Here is a 22,536-nt window from a genome sequence, read left to right on the forward strand (position 1 = left end):
TTCAATTGGCAACTACCCTTGGGAGTGTGACCTCACTGTAAGAGAGGCACTGAAATTAACCTAAGAAACACTAGCAGAACAACTGACTAACTGAACATTTGTCTGAGGGACAAAGCTATCAGGTTGCATGTTCATTGATCTTTCAGGTATCTGTATTGAATTGCGAGTGCTTAGGTGCAGCATTATCGATTGATAATGGGCCAACATACTCAGAGCTGACATTGCACATTCTATATACTTTTCACCCTGCACAACAAATGGTTTTCAATCACTCTCAATACTAGTGAGGATACATTTGATGCTGAACTTAGCTCATTTCGACTAATTTCATTTAAAGTGTTTTCTATCATTGATTACTATCTGCCAGTCAAGAATAAATGTGACTATCAGTATTTGTGTGCTGTGTTTTGTTCTATGGTTCACATTTTAAATTAGTGGTGGGTTTTGAAGCCTTTCATAATCCTTCCAAAACCATCTCTAACCTGACAATCAGAGGATTAGAAGACGACTGTACGCCAGGAACATTGTGAGACAAATTATGGTGAATTCACCAGACATAAATACAGAGGCACATTCATGAAAGTGATTACATATCAAAAATATTCAGGTGATGACATCATCTTAACATTGTCCAAATGTAATATGTATTACTTACTTTTTGTTGATCACCAATTCTACCATTATCGCGCTACAGGAAACAATAATCATGTATTACATATTTTGGAAAATGTCAATTAGAATTTTTAAATGGTAATTCTATGCACAGGTCTCTCAAAACATCTAAACCCCACCATTTTATTGCATGCAGAGGAGAACTCGAATTGACCTAGGCAAAACGGTCAGGCATGGAGAGATTACTTGACCATTTTGTGGAGGACAAAGCTAATGTTTTGCATGTTCACTGATTGCTCCTATTATGTGTTGCTGAATGAGCTGTTAGGTGCAGTATTAATGAATGATATTGGGCAAGGACCCTCTTGGTGGTGCATGGCACAGTCTATGTGCGATTCACTAGGCCCAGCCAATGTTTTAAGTGAATCTCATTAATAGTGAGGATGCACTTGATTCTGCAATTAAGCCAACATTTCACTTTGTTTCAATTTAACTTTCTCACCTCTAAATTATCACTCTTCCATTATTACTACTTAAAATAAATCAGTGTGGTCTTTAACAATAGTGTACAGTGCTGTATGCCAATGTTCTATTTTAAATCAAGAATGTTTTTTTGATACCTTCCTTAATCTGTCCAAACTATCTCTAACCTGGCAATCAAGATGATGGAAGGGATGGTACTTTGAGGTACAATGTGAGATGCATTGATGAGAAATGTTCTGACATAGGTCTAAGGGCACACTAATTCAATTGAGTAGATGACATTGCTATTCAGCAGGTAAAAGCATTGTGAAATCGTACAACAATCATATGTTTTACTTAAAATATGTCCTTCATCAACTTTACCACCATAACCTACATAAGGCAAGAAGCATGGATTTTAGTGTTCAGGAACAAACAATTTAAATGGATATACAAGATTTAAATGTACTGATATTTTAAAGGATGTATTTGTTGTTAATACACACACCTACACGCTAGCAGACATTTCATTGACTTCTAGGCTTTTTTTTTTCAAATGTTCAGCATTTCCATGTATTTTTCCATCTTTCTACATAAAGCATGCTTGCTTATATTTGGCATATCAGCTTAATAGCACTCGAACACAATGGCAATTAGGGCCAATTTTTAAACTGCAGGCTTTACTTGGTATTACAAAAGAGGCTAACATTAATCTTTGTAAAATTTCACACGTGTCACTCAATGCCCTTATGAGCACACCTTCATTAGGGGCCTATTCTGTCATTTAGATGCGGATGATAAAGATAACAAGAGGAACAACTACTTTCCTTTGCCATTATGTGTATGAATAAAACATGAGGTTTGTTTTGTGCGTGCGTGTGTGTGTGTGTGTGTGTGTCTATGCGTATGGGGGTATTCGTGTTGTGTGATTGTGTATGTGTGTGCGTGTTTCTGTGTGTGTGTTATGCTGCCTCCTCCAATATTCAATAAACAGACCTTACTATATTGAAGTCATGTTAACTTGATTACATATAAATAGTTGTTGTACCCTCAGACACTAAATGCAGATGGACAACTTTTGACAGATAATTTATGGTCATTTGTTGTGTTTGCTTTAAATTCTGAAATTATTATCTTTTAGTGAAACATATAGGTGTATTCATGGCATGTGGTTATTTTTGGCACAGAAGCACCGCAGATTGCACTCCATGAAAAGTGGAAGTTAATAATGTCCGTTTCTTTGGTGCTCTGGTATGATAAAAATGGCCAATATGTCTCTACTGTATTGTGGCATTCATGGAAACTGAATTTTCAGTCATACCTTCATGAAGGTTTGTTACATAAAAAGCATCATGTACCGTCATGTGAGCACATGGGACACTGATTTTTGGTCATCTTGATTTCTGATGAAAACAAACTAACAAACAATAATTCCATGTGTGTGTGCGTGTGTGTTTGTGTGCGCATCCCTGGATTTGGAGGACATAAAATAAGCACCTAGAAACTTCTTATTTTAATGGCCATGTGAGAACCCGAAGGGACTGAGCAACTCAAATCACTGAGTGAATTTACAATTGGCAATTGCCTCTGTGAGTGCGCTCTCACACTGACTGAGAGCAACTCATTTTACCAAAACCAAAGCAGTTAGGACAGCATAGAGTGCATGACAGTATCACTGCGGTTAGTTCCATTGTGGTGTACAATCACTGATCTATCCTACTCTTTACTGCTATGTGATCACTTACTTGCAGCATTACTGAGTGATAATGGGCCACAATACTTTGGACTGTGCATGGCAATTCAATGTGTGAATTAATAGACTGAACAAAAGGTTTTACATGAATCTCGATAGTAGTCATGATTTATTTCATGCTGCACCTAACTCAAATTTTCACTGTTTTCAATTTTCGTGACTAGCCCAAGTTGTCTCTCCTCCATTAATAACACCTAATCAAGACATGTTCAGTTAGTTAACAATACTGTGCAGTGATGTTTGCAACATTTTTTTTTAAAAAATAGATCTAGCATATTGATGCCTTCCATTTTCCGTGTAAGACCATCTATGAACGGACAATCATGTGCAGAGTGAAATGACTTACTCTGAAATTCCCATACATACATTCCAGGGCCTGATCATTAAAGTGACTATGGCCCTCATTACGACCCTGGCGGTAAGGGGTTAACGGCACCGGTAAGGGTGCTGGTGCGGTTAACCCTTCAACGCCACATTACGAGGTCCTTTAGCGGGTCCCGCTAAGGGCAGCTGGATTTTCCAGGCACCCTTAGTGGGAGCCGCTAATGGACCAGCATGCTAACAACAGGCCCGTTATTAACAGGCCTGTTGTTAGCATGGTCCCCATTCCAATTGAGCCCTATGGGGGCTAGAATTGGGGTGGGGATGGGTTCCCTGAACAGGGAAATACCGGGTCCTCCAAGAATGGAATGGCTGGGTAATTCCCTATTCAAGGAACCCGGACCCGGTATGCGGTAAGGAGGTAGCCATGGTGCTAATAGCACCATGGCTACCTCCAACCTCAGAATGAAGCCCATATATGTCAAAACTGTTCAACGTTACACAAATATTGAATAAGTGAGTAAACAATTGGCTCCACTTACTACTCCACACCAAGATTTGCCACCAACACCCTACAAAAGACAATATGCATGTATTTCAATTTCAGTGTTGATGAAGGTTAAATACAAACTTTGAAAAGATAATTAGATGTACAGGTCTCTCATTGGATCTCTCCCACATCGAGTTAAAACCCACAAATGCCTCCTGGCCAATACTTAATGGACTTTTAACATTAGTAGTAACAAAACTGAGAGGTATAATCTAGCAGTGGGTAAGGTATGCATTAATATATGATAGTTAAGTTCATGAATGAGTCAAATAAAACTGTGCAGCTAAATTGGTACTTCCTTCCATAAAGAAAGGCAAGGAGGCATGGATTTTGGATACATTTGAAAAACTGAATATAAATAAAATGGTGGGCCTTTCAAAATAATGTTTATATACTAAACCATGTGCATACAAAATATTAAGAAATGTGTTTAATAAAATTAGCCTGCTCCTGACCAAAATAGAATGGCTGGGGTCATGCTTCTCCAGATCATTCAAACTGCCTCTACAATGATACTGCATTTTTTATTCTCCTGTATTCCAAAGCATCTGGAGAACCAAAGGTTTCAGACCTATATTGAATATGAAGAAAAGATGGTGCAACTCTCTCGGAAATAGCTCACAACACCTACCGCCAAATGGGGCTTTGATCTGCCAAGGAATAGAGACTATCAAATTAGATATGTGCTTTTTGAGAAAAGTATATTTTTCAGGAACATCTGCAAACCCCAAGTTGGATTTAAACAAGGACTCAAACAAACTCATTAAGCACAGTTGTTAGAAACTACTGACCATTTTAAGACACTTTTGGTCAAAATCGAGAGGGTGGTGTCCTGTCAGTTACAGACTCATCTTGTACTTGGTAAACTTCTCTTGCTAATTCAGTTTTATCTCACACCTTCTCACATACTGAGTTGGCAGCCCATCTGAAGGTCAACAAACTGTTTCAAGAGACTGAGGCTCAGTGTTTGAAGTGTCCAAAAAGAAATAGTGGAACTATGTTCCCTGCTGGCCTGCACCCACTCCCCACAAGCCCCATCACCATGCCCCCTCCCACACACAATACAAACCCCCAAACTCTTGCACCTGCTGTTTGAAGGAACATTCAGTGCAGTGCACTGAAAGTGCAAGCTGCAACGTCTTCCTACACTTTTATTTTAAAACAAAACATTCTGCAGCGGTTTCTTTTTAAAATAAAAGTATAGGAGCTGTAAAACGTAATTTAAAAAAGTAGAGGAGAACGCTCCCGACCACTGCTGAGGCTAGAGGCTTCTGCTTGTATGTATTTGGATGTAGATCCTACACATTAACATGAGTGGAAGTACACATTGCGAAAGTCCCTCTTATGCATAGGAGTAGGGTTCATGTAAGAGATCAGTCATTACACACTAGACAGGCCAGTTACGTTGTAGAGAAAGCAGCCGAGGGAAGGATATACCATATGAGAGTATTGAATGACGAGATGTAGAGTAGAGCCTCAAAACATTTAACACACTATAGAAACATAACAGAGATGACCAGTATGTAGCAATAGATTAGAAGTAGGATATACTCATAGGGAGTGGCACATGGCACTCCCTGTAGCAAACCAGTTGGTCATGAAAATGCAAGGGAGATTGGTCATATAACACAATAAGGGAACACATATAATCTACTGCTGGTAGAATAGTACTAGAAACTGAAGCTTGTGTCCATGCAAAATGAAAGAAATGTATGAAAAAGTTTAGTTCGGTGAAGACACACTTCATTTTGACATGTCACATACCCTGCAAGAGACATGGTGCAAGGAGAGTGAAAAGCTACGCAGTCAATGGACAGCGGGTTAGGGAGAAGCAGGTTCCCAAGCGCCATATCAGAGAAAATATAACAAATAGTGTTCTCATACAATGGATTAGAAGTTTTACAACAAAGTTCACCATGTTGGTGAAAACGAGGTAGTATGCTGAATAATTGACAATCACAGCAAGGAAACACACTGCCCCCTGTCAAAGAATAATCACTTAGAATGAAGTCACAGGTAGCAAGCAACAAGGGTAGTCTAATTGAGAATAATAGGGAGAGAGGAACAGTGAGACAGAAAACAAAGATACCTGGGCAAAAAAGTAGATCCTTGTAGAAGGGTGGGGGGAGGTGGGGGAAGAAGCAACCCTCATGTCCCACAAACAATTAGATGCATGAAACCAAAATGATCCAGACACACAAACACACACACACCTCCGCACATATATGTGCTGTCCAAATGTGTATATGGTCCTGGAACAAAAGGCCAAGGCAAAAGCCTCATGAAGTCAAGTAGTCCCTCCATGGGAGAGGAAGTCACAATATTAGCTGTCATTTTTAAAGTCACATGGCTGAGAACGGTGAGGTGATGCCAACATTTGGTCTTATGAGAAAGTGATGGTTTATTCTTTCTTGTTGCCACACTGTCTACACCTCACAAAATGATGGGTCAATGAACAGGGAAGACACCCACCATGGAACACTCGAGGGTGGGATGGCCAATGGTGAGATGATTTGCATGTATCGAAATATAAGATTGTGTCATAACCAACGCAAAGCAAGGAGGCTGGACAGCATGATGGTTAGGTCATTGTTCAAGGGACGTCATCAGATCAGTCACGAGGAACCGGATAGTGCAATAGGGCTAGGTATTTCGAAGATTTCTATATGGGACAGCGGTCACTGTCCAATCAGTGAATGTGAAATTACATGCATCTTGTAACATAGTCACAGACATGATGTCACTCATTCCTATAAATGCCACCATTTAATCCTACACCACATTTTCCTGGAAAAGTGGCACCTACCTACAGAGAGCGAAAACTGAGCACACAATGAGAGGAGCTTCAAGCGCCGCTGTTATGTAAAGGCTTTCCTGATTGCTGGAGGTCTTGCGCAGCGCTAGATGTGCAGGCCTTTTGAGGGAAGAGACAACATCAAAGGGTCCTCGGATAAACATACAAAAAGCGAGAGCTCCTGTACCAGGACCAACAAAAGAGAGTGTGAGTACGGGAATGAGAGAGGAGTGTGCAAAGGAGTGGACCATGTGTCGTATATTCATTTCCTTTTTTGAGTAAGAATAAAGAAGAGGGCTACCATATAGCGGAGTGGTGACATCACAGTAGTAGTAGTAATGAGATATTGAAGTGAAGAGTCCCTTGAGAGAGAAATGCTGCTTAGAGAAAAGAAGTGAGAAGTCATTTAGTGGAGATGATTGTATCTATCGCTCCGTCCCGAGGTAAGGGGCAAGAGGAGGATAAGTGTTGATTTTGGCTATGAAGAGTGTAAGGAGAATTTGGGATGAAGAACGTTCTGTGGGAAGCAGACATATTGTGGTTGTTGTGCGAAGACGCACAGTGATTGTCTGTTTTTTTGTATTTTGTAGTGGATAGGGGGTGTGCTGTACCCATGCAGGTCTTTGTCAGACTTGTTCTTTTGTTGTCACAATCTGTCACAATAATACAAAAAACATTAGATGGAATTAGAGGGGGACTGGATGAACAAGTAAGATTCATAAATGAAACTGCAATCATTCTAAATGAACAAGCGGATGTAATGCAACGGGCGACTAAAATAATACTTAAGCATGACAGAACTTTAAATGAAATATTGAACATAATGAGTCCTGTTGATAGACTATTAACAAATTATATGAGAGAAGTTCAAACGGCAGTTTCACAATTGATTCAAGGACATATCCCCTTGTATTTTGATTTCGCAGGATATTATTCGTCAAATGATAGAAAGATTGACCAGGAGGGAAATTGATATAATACAGGTAAAAATTGCATTCAAAATGGGTAATGCAATGCCGTTATATGTGGACTTGGAAAGACTAGAGATCGGATTTTTGCTATGCATCCCATATGTAGCCCCTGAACTTATTTACCAAACGAAGTGGGTACACAACGTGGGATTTTGGCAAGAGGACACATTTATTAAGATTAAGACTCCAGAAGTGGTGGCATTTCAGTCATGGGAACCTGAAGTTTATTTAATACCAAACCTGGAAACATGGGTAAAATTTAAAGAACAAAATTATATGTGTCCAGGTAAACCGTTTGTTCCTGATGCCACAGATGCTATTTGTGGTTTGAAATCTGACCCAAGTATATCAGAGGGATGTGAAGTGATTATTAGCAATATGGGGAGTGAAGAAATGGCACAGGCTAAGATGGTCAGAGGTAAATGTTTGGTCAGCACCTGTTTAAAGAACATGACGGTAGTACATTTAAACCATGGAACATACGTGGTTAAACAGGTGAAATATAATGTTTTTTATTTACAGGTTCCAAAGGATACAATTGTGTCAATTGGGGGGTTAACATTGTTTCATGTAACAAATGATGTTTGGGAAAGCCAAGTGGAAAATATCAATTTTTTCCAAATGGATACTTTTCCAATAGATCCGGATGTGGAATATTTATTGAATCACAAAGAAAGACATGTTATAAAAATGAATTTGAGAAAAAACAATATTACAATTAGTAATCTGGGGATAATAGAAGTGGAGAGATTTAATTGGGGAACCTGGGGGGAACGCTCAATAGTGGGTTTGGCTGTCCTGGTGATAATCAAGGGTGGATGGTTGATTGTGCTATCAGTAAAAATGAAAATGTTACTGATTTTACTAGCTACGTCAGGAAGAGAAAGATATCCCAATACACATGCATTTAAAAGAAAAAAAAGAACAAGTTGTTTTTAGGAATTGGCTTGGATTGTAGCCAAGTTCTAAAAACAAAAGGAGGGTATATGTAAGGATATTTGGCGTGTTACAGCACAGAGTACAGCACTACTGCACAGGTAGCAATTTTTTTGATGCAGCACCACCACATGGGTGTGGTGCATTTCTATATGTGTTGCCAGATTAACATGGACATATAAGTAAAGACAGGCTATTCAGTCAAAAACGATTTTAACATATAAGATGCAAATCTATTTTTACAGTTAAAAGCACACGTGCACATTCAAAAATGCACACTATTTTTCACCTGAAATGCCTATGGTGCAAGAGACACATTTGAAAATTAATAACTAACATTATTAATAAATAACCTGACTAATAAAACTGCATTTAACATAACCCACTAATAAAAATGTGTCTCCACTGCAGAATTAGGCCTACTCTGAAAGTGAACTTTTAAACGCACATTCATTTTTTTCTTTTTCAATGCTGCTCTGTCCACATAACTACAGGAAGCAAAAGGGCTTGAAGGAACAGGAAATCAGTAGGTTACAAATAATTACTGTAGAAATGAGCCATTGTGTAGTGAGGGAGGAGATGGCATGATTGATTTCTGATTGGAGCAGCGTCATAGCAAGTATCATGATAGAGGCAGTGATGAGAGTTTTGCTGGGGAAGCTTGAAGAGAGGGGGAGGACAGTCGGGATTTGGCAGAACTGGGAGAAGGAACTGTTTCCTGGCTGAAGCATTCCTGCTGCAAAAGCTGAGAATTCCAGGCAATAACCCCGGTTTGAGAATGAAAGACGCTTGTTTTCACTGGGGTTAATCTTCAAGGGAGTCAAATTCAGAAAGAGAGCAGCTGAAGAAAACTCATGCTGAACAGATAAGGTAATTACAGAAGTGTGGGGGCTGAGTGTGTACGAGAATATTCAGTCAGTGTAGGAATGGAGATTCCTGTGCTTTAATCACATGTTTAATGTTGCAAATTGAGTTCTTGTCTCCGCCACTCTCTTTTCAGTGTATCACAGACAATGCTGTTACTGTGCTATTTTATTTATTTCTGTAAAGAGTGAGATCGTGTTTAAATGCAACTTTTATAATACACAAAAATATTTGAAAGCTGACGGGTGGTGTGTTTTATATTTACCAATACAGTGCTGATGATGTGGGGAGATGTTTAGACAGTGCAATTGTCATTTTTAAGGTAGCTAAACGTCAAATTTGCTGCAGCCGTGTGCACAATGTAATTCAGTATGAGCAATTCTAACTAACTGTGTGTGTTGTAGTTTGTCGGAGGTCTATGAGTCGGCAAAAAGGGAGGCCCGGGACATAGTTCACTACCGTATATAAGATAGTGAAAATACCACATGATAGCTCGCTGCCGTAGATAAGACAGAGAGAAATTGCCCATGGTGTCACACTAAAAATGAAAATGTGGTGTTCCTGAAATGCAAGCCTGAGGTCTCTCTAGTGATTACACGAAAAATCTAAGCAAAAATAAGGGGTTCTGGATATTGGGGCCACAAATAAAACAAGGGAATTATGCTCACCAAAATACCACCAACCAAGCATACCAACCACGCATACCAAATACGCATGTCTGTGTGCTGAAATAATGCATGTCCACTATATTATTGTTGTACATGGCCCAATCTGAATACAAGGAGAGATTGTTGATAAGTTATTTTTCGGCGGTAAGAAAATACTGTCAGGCCCCAAATCTCCACAAAATACCCTACAGGAGCAAAGTTATTAGCCGCCCAAAAAGTGTTCTTCCTATGAGATGAGCAACTTAACCATAACTACATGTCCGCTACCACAGCCCATGTAATATATTTATATATATATATATATATATATATATATATATATATATATATATATATATATATATATATATATATATATATAAATATACACATATTATAGCAGCGACGACGTGGGAGACAATGCAGGATAGTGCAGAGGAGATGCCCCATTGAAAGAAAAATACAAAACATATTTTTCAAGTATATATATATTGAATGTGTTTTTGAAAATTTGAATGACCTTTATTGGAACGGATTATACATGAATCTTCATGAGACATATCAAGAAGTTATTCTTACATTTTCAATTTTGAGCAAGCGCCAAATTTAGACTATTTCTACAATTTGCATTTTAAGGTTTGACATTTAAATTACATGTTTATAATTATATCTATGGAAAGCACAGTGTTTCTTCTTAGGAAAGATTATTGATAAGATTAGAACTCATTTCTATGAAGGAATTGCCTTGAAACCATTCATGAATGAAATCTTGTACTCACCCCTTTGCCACCAGACATTCCACGACCATCTCCCTTTAGAAGAACAAAGTGCATATTTCAATAATGAGATAGAGTCATGCAGAATGCTTTACTTTGTAATGACATGTACACATGTCATCAAAGGAAAGCCACAAGCTTTTAAATATGCACTCTCCACCCTCCTTTACTGGCAACATGTCATGAACATGTTGGTTGGATTGTTGTATTTGGCAAGCAAAGTTCATGGTTCTTAAGGTGCAGAATAATGTGAAGGGTCATACACAGGAAATGGTAGCTTCAAGATGCCCAGCACCTCTGTACATTGAAACATGCATTAGGAAGACGAGTCAGGATGAATACAAAAATAATTCTGGGCAGAATTTCAAAGACCTTATTTGCTATAAATAGAGGGGGAAATTTTTCAATTGATGTTCTCTTAATAGACCAGCACTCAGCTCCAAGAGAAATCCACTTCTAATTCCAACATATGTTAATTGGGTCTGTGGTGACTTCCTATCCAAACTACAGTTCATTAATTGATGTCTGTAATTGATCAACGTGAAAATTAGGATTTCTGTGTAGTTCTAAAAAATCATTGTTTATTGTGAGTAACTTGCTCTCTTACTTACATCTGCTCTGTATTTCAGAATAATTTCTCAATGTTAATAAGTGCTTGCATTTGTGTAGGGAGTGTGTTGGCCATTTTTCTGGACTCCATTTCTCGCTATTTTCATTTCAAATGTCCCACATTTAATCCATCTATCTTCTGGTACTGTCATCGTCTTAAGAGGATAGCACAGGGGCAACATGCTCGTCTTGGAAGCAAGACGACATGGAGCAACACAGGTTTGATTCCCGTGCTTAGAAACCTCTAAGTATTAAGCTTGTTATAAATAACATATCATATCATATTGAATCATAATCTGAGCATACATAAAGGAGCACTGTATTGCCGTGGTCAAAATGGGAACTAATTTGTGGTCACTTTTGCGGTCAAGTCCAAAACCCTAAAAACATATGAGTGTATTGTTCAGGATGCTGCTACAACTAATATGCATCTTAAATTGGGAACTAGATGAAACTATTTAATGGAATGTTTGAAAGAGGGGTTACAGTGGGTTTCATTTTTAGATTTGAATTATATAAAGATGAATGAGAAATGATCAGTCATTCATTCATGGCTAGCTACTGTGATGTGCAGTTATATCTGAATCCATGACTTGAGATGTTTTGATCTGTGACTTGTAATTATCTTGCAATACAGGTTTTGAGTATTTAACTGAATTTAATTAAGCTTATATGCATTCGCTTTTATCATCCTTTGACATAAATGTTGTATTACAATAAATTATAATTATAATTAACAAGTCATGTTTAAATCAAGATAGTTACTGTGGAACGTGAAAACGTAGTTTTTCAAATATATTGAAATGTATGATTTATGAATCTGTTTCAAGAAGCATCAACCAGTATTCCTTAACATTCTGTTTCAAGAAGCATCAACCAGTATCAACCAGTATTCCTTAACATTTGAGTCATTAGGCATTGCCTCATGTTAAATATTGATATGACAAATACTGAGCTTTGTACGACATTGCATCATAACATCTTATGGCATATTGTATGTGATGGTAGCATTATATGTACACATCCCCAAGGAACATCCTTTGTAATATGTGCCAACCACTCCTGGCAACTATGTTTGGCGCTTGTAGGTTTGACTTTCTCCCTTGCATATTTGGCAGGCTGAATAACCGATTCTGAAAATGCAGAGCAGGTGCAAGCGTATCTTGTCACCTGATCTGCCCCGCCCACCTTCTTAGTTCTGCCTCTTCCTTTCTGCTCTTAACTCTTAGATCAAGGGTGTCTCTCGCCCAGGCGTCTGAAGCAAAGGGCAGATGAAGAAAAGGGCAATTCCTGTTTGGACCAAGAGGACCCAGGGCCCGAACCCCTCCCCAGATAGCAGGTAAGCATGCACCAACATGAGTTTTCTCCCTCAACTTCTGTCAACTTCTTCGGTGATGGGGTGTTCCATGGCACAGTAAGTTGTGCATTTGTAAAAGTTGTATTCTGGTGCCGCAGCATGTGTGTGCCCACTCCCATCTCCCTTTGTCCCTGGTGCTTCCTTGTTTGTTGCCCCTCCCTCCAACCCACCGTGCTCCCAGTGGTTGGCAGGCCCTTTAAGTCAGACAACCAAGTCACCCCCCTGCCATGGCAGCCCCCTCGACCAAGGACCAGAGGCTAAGGACAGCTCCAATGTTGTCTACCTCCTGCGACTGATCAGGTATGTCGAGTTTGTGTGTGTTGTATTGTGCCATGCTCAAATACTTATTCCTGCATCCTGTTCCGTCCCCCCCTGCATTTCCCTTGCTTCCCTGACTTCTCAGCCCTTCCCTCTTCAACCTATTGTGTAAAATTCTTACATTGTCCCGCGCTCCACACTTTTTCTGGAATTACTTTGCATTGCCAGCATTTTTTTTATAGGGTCCTGTTGTGTTCTGTACCTTGTTGACTGTATTGTTGATTGCATTGACTTGGTGTTTGCTCTCTACGCTTCTTGATATTGTGTTGTTATTCACGGTTTGTGCAATTGCCTGCATTCTTCACTTCTAGATTCACTGCTGACCTCTTTGTTTTGCTTTTCCTCCTGTATTGCATCTGTTTGCTTTACTTCCAGGTTCCCTGTTGTGATTTGTGATTTCCCTGGTTCTGTAGTACATCTGCATTTTCTACTTCTAGGTTCCATGTTGTGCTCTTTTTTTCTGATGGTTCTGTACTGCATCTGATTTGTAGGTCCACTGTTCGTGTTCTTTGCTGTGCCTCCTCCCTTTCTTGTCCCCCCAGTGCCTCCCTCGTATCCACACCCATGTGTGACCTCCCCTACCCCCTTCCCTGCCTGCGCTTCCCTCTCTCTCCCCCCATCTTTCCTCCCTACAACCCTATGGCGCTCTATGTCTCACCTATCTTTTCTAACTGTTTTTCTATTGACTATCCTATCCCTCTTACTAGGTCTGGTAGGAAAAAGGTAAAAAGGGACATTTTGGTCTCCAACCCAGTCCTCCCTATCGCTGATACCTATATCAGTGCTCAGTGCTTCCTCCAGACAGACCCTTGCCAACATTTTCTTTGTCGTTCCCTCTTCAGGCCTTTGGACCGCCCACATGGTCTCTGTTCTTTCTCTTTTTTCCTCTTCTTCCATCCATTAATGGTGGTTTGTGTTTCAGGCCCTTTGGCCCCCTTCCCCTCCTCTAAGACCATCATTAATATTTTGGTCCAGGGCCTTCAAGCCAATCTCCTCCTCTTTGATAGATGTTTTGCACACCTTATCAACTTCCTTTCCTCGCCTGCTATCCTTTCTTACCCCTCTCTGGCTCCTCTGCTGCCTCCTTCCTATGCCACCTCTTTGACACCCACTGATCCTTCACTGGCCACCTTGTTGCTTTCCTCCTCTGCCACCACTCTGGCTCTCTCTTCTCCATCTCTGACTACCCTGCCTTCTCTTCCTTCCTCTTCTGCCCATCCTCTTGCTCCTCCAACACTCTAGAATGGACTATTGCAACAGCCTCTTTGTAACTCTTACTGCCTCTACTCTTTGACCTTTTCAATTTATCCAGAACAGGACTGCAAGACTTGTCCTTGGCCTCAAGCACAGGGATTATATCTCTCGAGCTCTAAAATCTCTTCACTTGTCCACCGCAGCTGCAAGGATCAAGTTCAAGACCCTCTGCATTGTTCACAAGGCTTTCTGGGGCCTGGGACTGCCAAAACAGCTTCCTTCTCAAGCTCTCGGCTCATCCACCTCCAACTCTCTTAGGCTCAGACGCTTCTCCAAGTAAAGAGTTGAGGGCAGAGCTATCCCCTCGGCTGGGGCCTCCCTCTGGAAAAGCCTCCTTGCCTCTCTCAAACTTGAGCAAAACCACCTGTGGTTCTTGGAGCAACTCAAGACCTTCCTTTCCGCTTCCACGTTCTCTCTTTCTCTCCCCTGCTGATGCACCTGACTGCTCCATGCACTGGTCGCTCTCTGGCCCGGTTGTCCTTGCACTGCCTTCAGTCTCTCCAGCACTTAAGGGTCTGTATCTGTAACCCTACAGTCCCTTCTTGCTGCACTTGTGAGTTAACTTCACTTCCCTAATCCTCTCCCCCCTGCACTTTCACTATCTGATTGACACAAGCCCTAGTAAGATTGTCATTTTGTCCTCACTTGTTTCCCCCTCCTTGTCTTGTTGCACCTAGAAACACTTCTGTACATGTGTTATAAATGCCACATCACATCATATCATATAAGGATACTGTGAAGGATCGCACATAGAGCATGGTTCTTTAAAATATGGAACTTTGATGCACTTTGAACCGTATATTAAGCAGATGAGTGACTATCTATTTAAAGCTTAATCCTGAGACATTGAAAACATATTAAATACCTTAAATGACTGTAAAAAAAGAAGGTGGCATTTTCAGTTGGTGTTTCAGTAATAGCAAAAGCCCTTGTGAAACTGCTACACTTGTAAATCACCAAGTGCACATATGGTAGTGACTTCCTATCCAGAATACTACTCATTAATTGTTATCTGGAATCGGCTGGCAAGGCTATAGGGACTTCCAGTGCAGAATTATACTTTGGATTTTTAAGTGTTTTTTTTTTTTGTCCTTTCATCTGCTTTATATTTCTTTAAATGTTTCAAACACACACAGAGGTGTTTGTATTAGTGAGGGTAGTGGTTGTGTTGCTGCTCTTAACTCAGCATTTCCCTTGCTCCATGACAGGATTTGTTCATCTAGGCCTTCCCTCTTCCATTGCTGTCACAAATGGAAATATAATTATGAACATCAAGAAGAGTGCATGGCATTTCATTCCACAGCATCTTTAGCATTGATGGAATGAGTCATGTTTAAATCAAATTGTTAAAACCTAGTTAAAATATGTATCATATCTGAATATGTCTTGAGAAATGGCAAAATGTATTGGAAAGAATTTGAGTCATGAGGACATGCCAAATGTACATTCTGCCATAATTTCCAAAACATGAATTTGAATATTCCCCAAAAAAATGTGATTAAAAATGAATACTGTGAGATGCAATATAGATGTCCACCGGGGGTTATCTACAGGTGAACGTTCATGCAGGATTAGAAATCAAAACTATTTAGGTAAGGAGCCCCTTCCTGAGAACCAACATGGGTCAGATACCCTGTTCTATGGAATTTCTTCCACTCAGGAGGGTCTACAAATATGTTTTAGCTGAGCTGTGGTTGTAAACACTCCTGAGAGGAAAAAATTCCATACAATAGGGTAGCAGGGGAAATGTGTAAACAAGAGACATCTGAAGCTGGCTTACCACAATACAATGCACAATTAAGAATCCCTATGTAGGCTCAAGGTGCTAATAGCTTTAACTTTATAGTCTGGTACAGGCTTCAGTAGTCAGGACCCTACATCATTGGTGTGTCCCTTACCTTGATTGGGCCCACAATGTTTTCGGCTGGTAGGCTGTTATCACATCACCCACCCGGGACCACTTTACTTAATGTTACAGTATATACCAGGAGATATTTAAAGTTTTGTAAATCCCCTCTATATTTCTTCTAACCTTCCTAAACACATTCATGAACCTGACCTTTTATGGAGAAAAAAAGCCTGTGTAAATTGCCTGCATCAGGCCTACAATTCAATTGAAGTCTCTACTTGTACTATCTTAAGTCAGCAGAACCACTTTAAAATGAAACCTGAGCCTGAAAGCATGAATTGTTGTTCCTCAGTTTCACATTTAATTTCCTCTCCCACTCTGATCAAAATAAAACCTGAACCTGAGAGCATGAATTGTTGTTCCTCAGTTTCACATTTAATTTCCTATAATAAGCTCATATTAGAGTGCACATTCATCACTTCATTGCTGGATTTATCAAGGGCGATTTTCATTAAAAATTCAACCACAGTCCATATGATTGAAAGCCAGCTATGCACAGTGTTTTTTTGTGTTTGGTGCAGCAGGAGGCTTTCATTTGTCTTCCTTACCTTGTTGGAGTCTCTCTTCCCTTTTGCCTTCAGGCAGACCGTAAATACACACACCACTGTGGAGCACGCAGTGCGTTATGGTGTTTGGTGCAGCAGGAGGCTTTCATAGGTCTCCCTTACCTTGTTTGAGTCTCTCTCTTCCCATTTACCTGGTGGTGGACCTCAAATACACACATCAATGTGGCAAGCGTGGTATGTGCAGTATGTTTTGGGGTTTGGGTGAGTAGGGGTGAAGGGTTGGGTCGACCAAGCTTGCTATCAAGGGCCGATCTCTCAGACCCTGTAACATTCCAGGACCTAGAATTGCCTACTAGCCATTACTGCTTTGGACTATACTAATCTGGAAAAAGAGACATCAGATTTACACATATCTGTAATTGATTGTCTTTGTGCTTCAAAATGCCTTCTTAGAAAAAGTGTATGCTTCTTAGTGAAGCATCAGGATTGGGAAACATACGCAGATCTCTGTAACATCTCTGAACAGGCAAAGACATGTGCCTCGGGCAAAGAAAGGCTAATTGGATAAAGGCAATTGTCTATGCAGCCTAACATAACAGGGTTATTAAAATTCAGACTGCACTGTTTGCTGAGCCTAGATGTGGTGGGGCCTAAATTGGAGATCCCCGCAGAGCTAAGACTCAGCAGACTGTGTTGAGGGGGATTTGAGTTGCTGCAACATTTGGTGAAGTATTGACCCAAGGTATTGAAGGAGAGAATTGGAACTTTTTCTCCCTTCATCAATTCTCCTACAGGTCTTATAGCATCTGACCTATGGCACAAACTTAAGAAAACTGGCCACATGTCACTCACTCACTGGGTCTGGTAAAGTTTTTGATTACTATCATCGTCAGACTGGATGAGGTGATGGTAGGAGCTCACCTAGCAGTAGAGGAACTGATGGGTACCTGGTAGGACATTATGAAAGAAACTGTGCTATGCCCCATTTTAGGAGAAGGAAGTATGAATTGGATGGTTGAGGCATTAACGTCTAGATGCCAACTAATTTTGCAATAATTTAGAATGATGATTTCCTTGCGCCGTTAAATTGTAACAAAAAATATATTGCATTTTTGATATTACATTGTCAATGTTTTTGTATTTGAATATTTTGTAAAAGTACCTTGTGTATTGAAAACATTTTTATTAAAGAAAAAGAAAATAACAAGATATAGGATTCTTACGAGAATGCCTCCGGCAGCACTGCCACCAGCTCCACCTCTGACACCACCGCCCTAAAGGAAACAAATAGAGGATAAGTTCAAGATTAAATAAAGCCATGTACACAACACAACAATGTAACACAATATATAAACATGCAACATAGCACTGTCCATTTCCAAAAGGTCTTTTATTGTACACTCTCAATAATCACACATCAGCAGTCTGGCTTTACTTGTACTTGTTAGTAGATGTCATTGATGGCATTCTTCAAAATGTGTTTATGGATTTTGGAGTTTCTTCCACTACACTTGTTAGCACGGCGCATTGGCCATGTCTGTGCTGTACTGTTTTGTGTGCATGGATGTTGGGATCTACCTGACGGTAGTCATTCAGGGCTATTGCCTGATGCTTCCTCCTACACCTTTAGTCGTATGATAGGGACATTATTTGGCCAGATACCAGTAGTCTTTGGGAAGTTGCTGCACATCATCAATATGCATGTGGTTGATTGTTTTTGCTTTGGAAGGGGCAAATGTAGGGCGGTCATAAAACTCTGGCTCCTGCATGTTCAGCACAATTAAAACCCAAGATGTAGGCTCAAGGTGCTAATAGCTTTAACTTCATAGTATGGGACAGGCTTCAGTAGTAATGGCCCTAAATCATTGGTGCGTCCCTTACATTCATTGGGCCTACACTGTTTTGGGATGGTGGGCTGTTATCAAAGTACCACCCCAGACCACATTACTTAATGCTACACTATATACCAGGAGACATTTAAACTTTGTGAAATCCCTTCTATATTTCTGCTAACCTTCCTAAAGACATTTATGAACTGCACCTATTTTGGAGAAAAAAAAACCTGTGTAAGTTGCTTTTCTACCATCCAATTGAAGACTCTACTTCTACAATCATAAGTCAGCAGAACCACATCAAAATAAAACCTGAGCCTGAGAGCATGGATTGTTGTTCCTCAGTTTCACATTTAATTTCCTCTCCCACTCTGAAATATTGACAGTCAATAAGGCCATACTTGAGTGCACATTCATCACTTCATAGCTGGATTTCTCATGGGTGATTTTCAATAAATCATTCAACCACAGTACATATGATTGAAAGCCAGTTGTGCTCAGTGTGTTTTGGTGTTTGGTGCAGCAGGAGGTTTTCATTGGTCTCCCTTACCCTGTTGGAGTGTCTCTTCCCTATTGCCTTGAGGCAGACAGTAAATACACACAGCAAAGCAGAGCGTGCAGTGTGTTTTGGTATTTGGTGCAGCAGGAGGCTTTCATTGGTCTCCCTTACCTTGTTGGAGTCTCTCTTCCCTTTTCCCTGGAGACAAATCTTAAATACACACACCATTAAGGAACGCCTGGTGTGTGCAGTATGTTTTGTTGTTTGGTACAGCAGGAGTCTTTCATTGGTCTCCCTTACCTTGTTCGAATCTATCTTCCCGTTCGCCTGGAGGTGGACCTTAAATACACAAACCATTGCGCAATGCGCAGTATGCACAGTGTATTTTGGTGTTTGCTTGAGCAGGGGTGCAGGGTTGGTTTGACAGAGCTTGCTATCAAGGGCCGGTCTCTCAGACCCTGTAACATTCTTGGACCTAGAATTGCCTACTAGCTACTACTGCTTCAGACTATACTAATCAGGAAAAAGATACACCAGACTTAAATATACCTGTCATTGATTGTCTTTCTGCTTCAAAATGCTTTCTTAGAAAAAGTGTATGCTTCTTAGTGTAGCAATCAGGATTGGAAAATGTACTTGGAGCTCGGTAAAATCTCTGAATGGGAAAAAAAGGCAAATTGAATAATGGCTATTGTCTATGCAGCCTAAAATTACTGGGTTATTAAAATTTAGACTGCACTGTTTGCCGACCCTAGATGTGGTGGGGCCTAAATTGGAGGTCCCCGAGAGCTAAGATGCAGCAGACTGTGCTGCGGGGAGTTTGAGTTGGTGCAACATTTGGTGTATTGACCCAATGTATTGAAGGAGCGGATTGTACATTATACTCCCTTCATAAATTACCCTTCAGGTCTTATAACATCTGACCTATGGCACAGATTTAAGACAACTGGCCACCTGTCACTCACTGTGGGTCTGGTAAAGTTTTTGATTACTATATTCGCCAGACTGGATGAGGTGAAGGTAGGAGCTCACCTAGAGGTTAAGGAACTGATGGGTACTGGGTAGGACATTCTGAGAAAATGTGTGCTATGCCCCCATTTTAGGAGAGGGAAGTATGAATTGGATGGTTGAGGCGTTAACATCTAGCAGCTAACATTGAAAGCATTGGTGTTTATTTTGTAGAGAAAGACTGTACTAATTGTGGGATTATTTAGAATGGTGTCCGTGCGCCTTTAAATTGTAACAAAAAATGAATAGCATTTTTGATATTACGTTGTCAATGTTTTGCATTTCAATATCATGTAAAAGTACCTTGTGTACTGAAAACATTTTGATTTAAAAAAAAAAGAAAAAGATTTAGTATTCTTACGAGAATGCCTCCACCAGCACTGCCACCAGCTCCAACTCTTACACCACCGCCCTAAAGGATTCAAATTGAGGACAAGTTCAAGATTAAACAAAGCCATGCACACACCACAACACAGTAACACAATTTATAAACGGGCAACATAGCACTGTCCATTTCCAAAAGGTCTCTTATTGTACAATGCACTCTCAATAATCACACATCAGGTGTCTGGCTTGATTTTTACTTGTTAGTAGATGTCATTGATGGCATTCTTCAAAATGTGTTTCCGCATTTTGGAGTTTCTTCCACTGCACTTGTTAGCACGGCGCATTGGCCATGTCTGTGCTGTACTGTTTTGTGTGCATGGAAGTTGGGATCTACTTGACGGTAGTCATTCAGGGCTATTGCCTAATGCTTCCTCCTACACCTTTAGTCGTATGATAGGGACATTATTTGGCCAGATACCACTAGTCTTTGGGAAGTTGCTGCACATCATCAATATGCATGTGTTTGATTGTTTTTGCTTTGGAAGGGGCAAATGTAGGGCGGTCATAAAACTCTGGCTCCTGCATGTTCAGCCTATAGAAAGTAGCCACGCTGCATCCTTAGGTGGCATCCTAGATAGTCGATACACTATTCACACTGATATTTTCTTTTGTTTGAGGGAGATACTATTAAATGTCTCATGTGCGGTCCACCTCTTTTTCAGTCAGTTTGGTTAAATGAGAAAAGAGGAACAGAAAGAAACCAAATACTTAGCCAGTGGTATTAGAGTGAGTTTGAACAACAATATTTGCGCTGGGTTTTCTTGGTCCTTTACTTTGTTCAGGAAGGTGAGATTTTGGAGTGTCATACATTTGTCTTGTAAACAGATGCTTCTTGAAATCAAATACCTTGGCTATGTAGTACTTTGCCTAGCTCAGCAGCCTCATTATTGTGTCCCCTCCTGAAACCATCTTCCAACCATAACCTATGCAGAATGAGCAGATACAACTCTGTTTACTATAATGTGTCAGCATAATATATAAGTGAGCATTCACATAGTAGGATTGGATCAGTGTGCTACATTCCTTACAAATAGTTAATGTTATATGAGATCTTAGGTTGGTTGCCATCAGTCAGAATCTATTGCTCACAGAAGAAGTATGATTTACAGTGTTAGTCCCAAAACTGAAATCTCTAGTAGCTTTATGCAATGTTGCAGGAATCCTGAAGTGATTAACTGTGTTGAATATGATTAATATTAAATCTCACTGAAATAAGAACTATGTTTTACCAAATTGTTAGCACCAGCTATGCCACCAGTTCCCAGTGGGATCTAATGAGGAAGTTGTGTAAATGTATGGTTTGGTCATACATGGATCACATTATATCAAATGAACAACTGGCTAGTATGCCAGCTTTTTGTGTATATTGATGACTCTCTGCCATATTGCCAACATGCATGCAGCTTGGAATTCCAGCATGTTCAGGTGTCACCATTTAAAATATACAGTGAGATGATTCTTGAGCTGAAACAATGCTGAAACAAATTGGTAACTAAATAGTAATTCTGGATTTTGAGTGATAGAAGTACATTGTCACCACTATGAGAACATACAATGCTGCAGTGCCCCAGATTTCTGAGAAGAATTTAAAACTCAACATCTAATATTGAACAAATATTTTAGTTGATGTGCCCTCAGTGCTGCTTTATGTATGTTACACTCTTAGCACAATGCTTACAAGCCATTGATGTCAATTTTGACCATTTCCCTTGCCATAATTAACTATGTTGTAAATTAATTTGATTTTTTTTTGTATAGTGCTCACTTTCAAGAAATATGAGAGCTGTGTAATTGGGTTGGGTAGGAACAGAGAGATTTGTAATATCCTGCAAGGTGTGGAGTTTAAAAGATATTAAAACGTTCCCAGGAATTCAGGAATTTGAGACATATTTTCAGAATTTGCGATACACAGTTCCTAGAAATATATTTAGCAGCAGAGATGGCAATACGCACAAATCTTAGAATTGTATTGCTATGTCCTACTCCTAAAAATTGGATTAGCCCAAACCTAGAAATCATCTGTTATGATAAGGCTACACTAAGAACTTGCTTTCTTGGTAGAGCACTCAAGTTATGATGTAGGAACCTTCCTCAGCACATGAGCGAGTTGTGTCAGCCCTTCTGGAGTCAAGAGGAACAGGCTATTTCCATCTGTATAAGCTCCCATTCTT

General features: G+C 40.0%; 1 protein-coding gene across 1 annotated transcript in view; it reads right to left on the bottom strand.

The window, feature by feature from the left end:
* Positions 1-22,536, bottom strand: part of LOC138579940 (uncharacterized) — a 256,110-nt gene that overhangs the window by 120,233 nt on the left and 113,341 nt on the right. The window contains exons 19-23 of the mRNA XM_069650158.1: positions 20,340-20,390; positions 17,863-17,913; positions 10,690-10,722; positions 3,691-3,720; positions 656-688 (exon numbers count right to left, since the gene is read on the bottom strand). Coding sequence (XP_069506259.1) covers positions 656-688; positions 3,691-3,720; positions 10,690-10,722; positions 17,863-17,913; positions 20,340-20,390 — 198 coding nt within the window. The remainder of the gene's footprint in view (positions 1-655; positions 689-3,690; positions 3,721-10,689; positions 10,723-17,862; positions 17,914-20,339; positions 20,391-22,536) is intronic.

Source organism: Ambystoma mexicanum, chromosome 3p (assembly GCF_040938575.1).
Source record: "Ambystoma mexicanum isolate Mex_15411 chromosome 3p, UKY_AmexF1_1, whole genome shotgun sequence".
Taxonomy (NCBI): Eukaryota; Metazoa; Chordata; class Amphibia; order Caudata; family Ambystomatidae; genus Ambystoma; species Ambystoma mexicanum.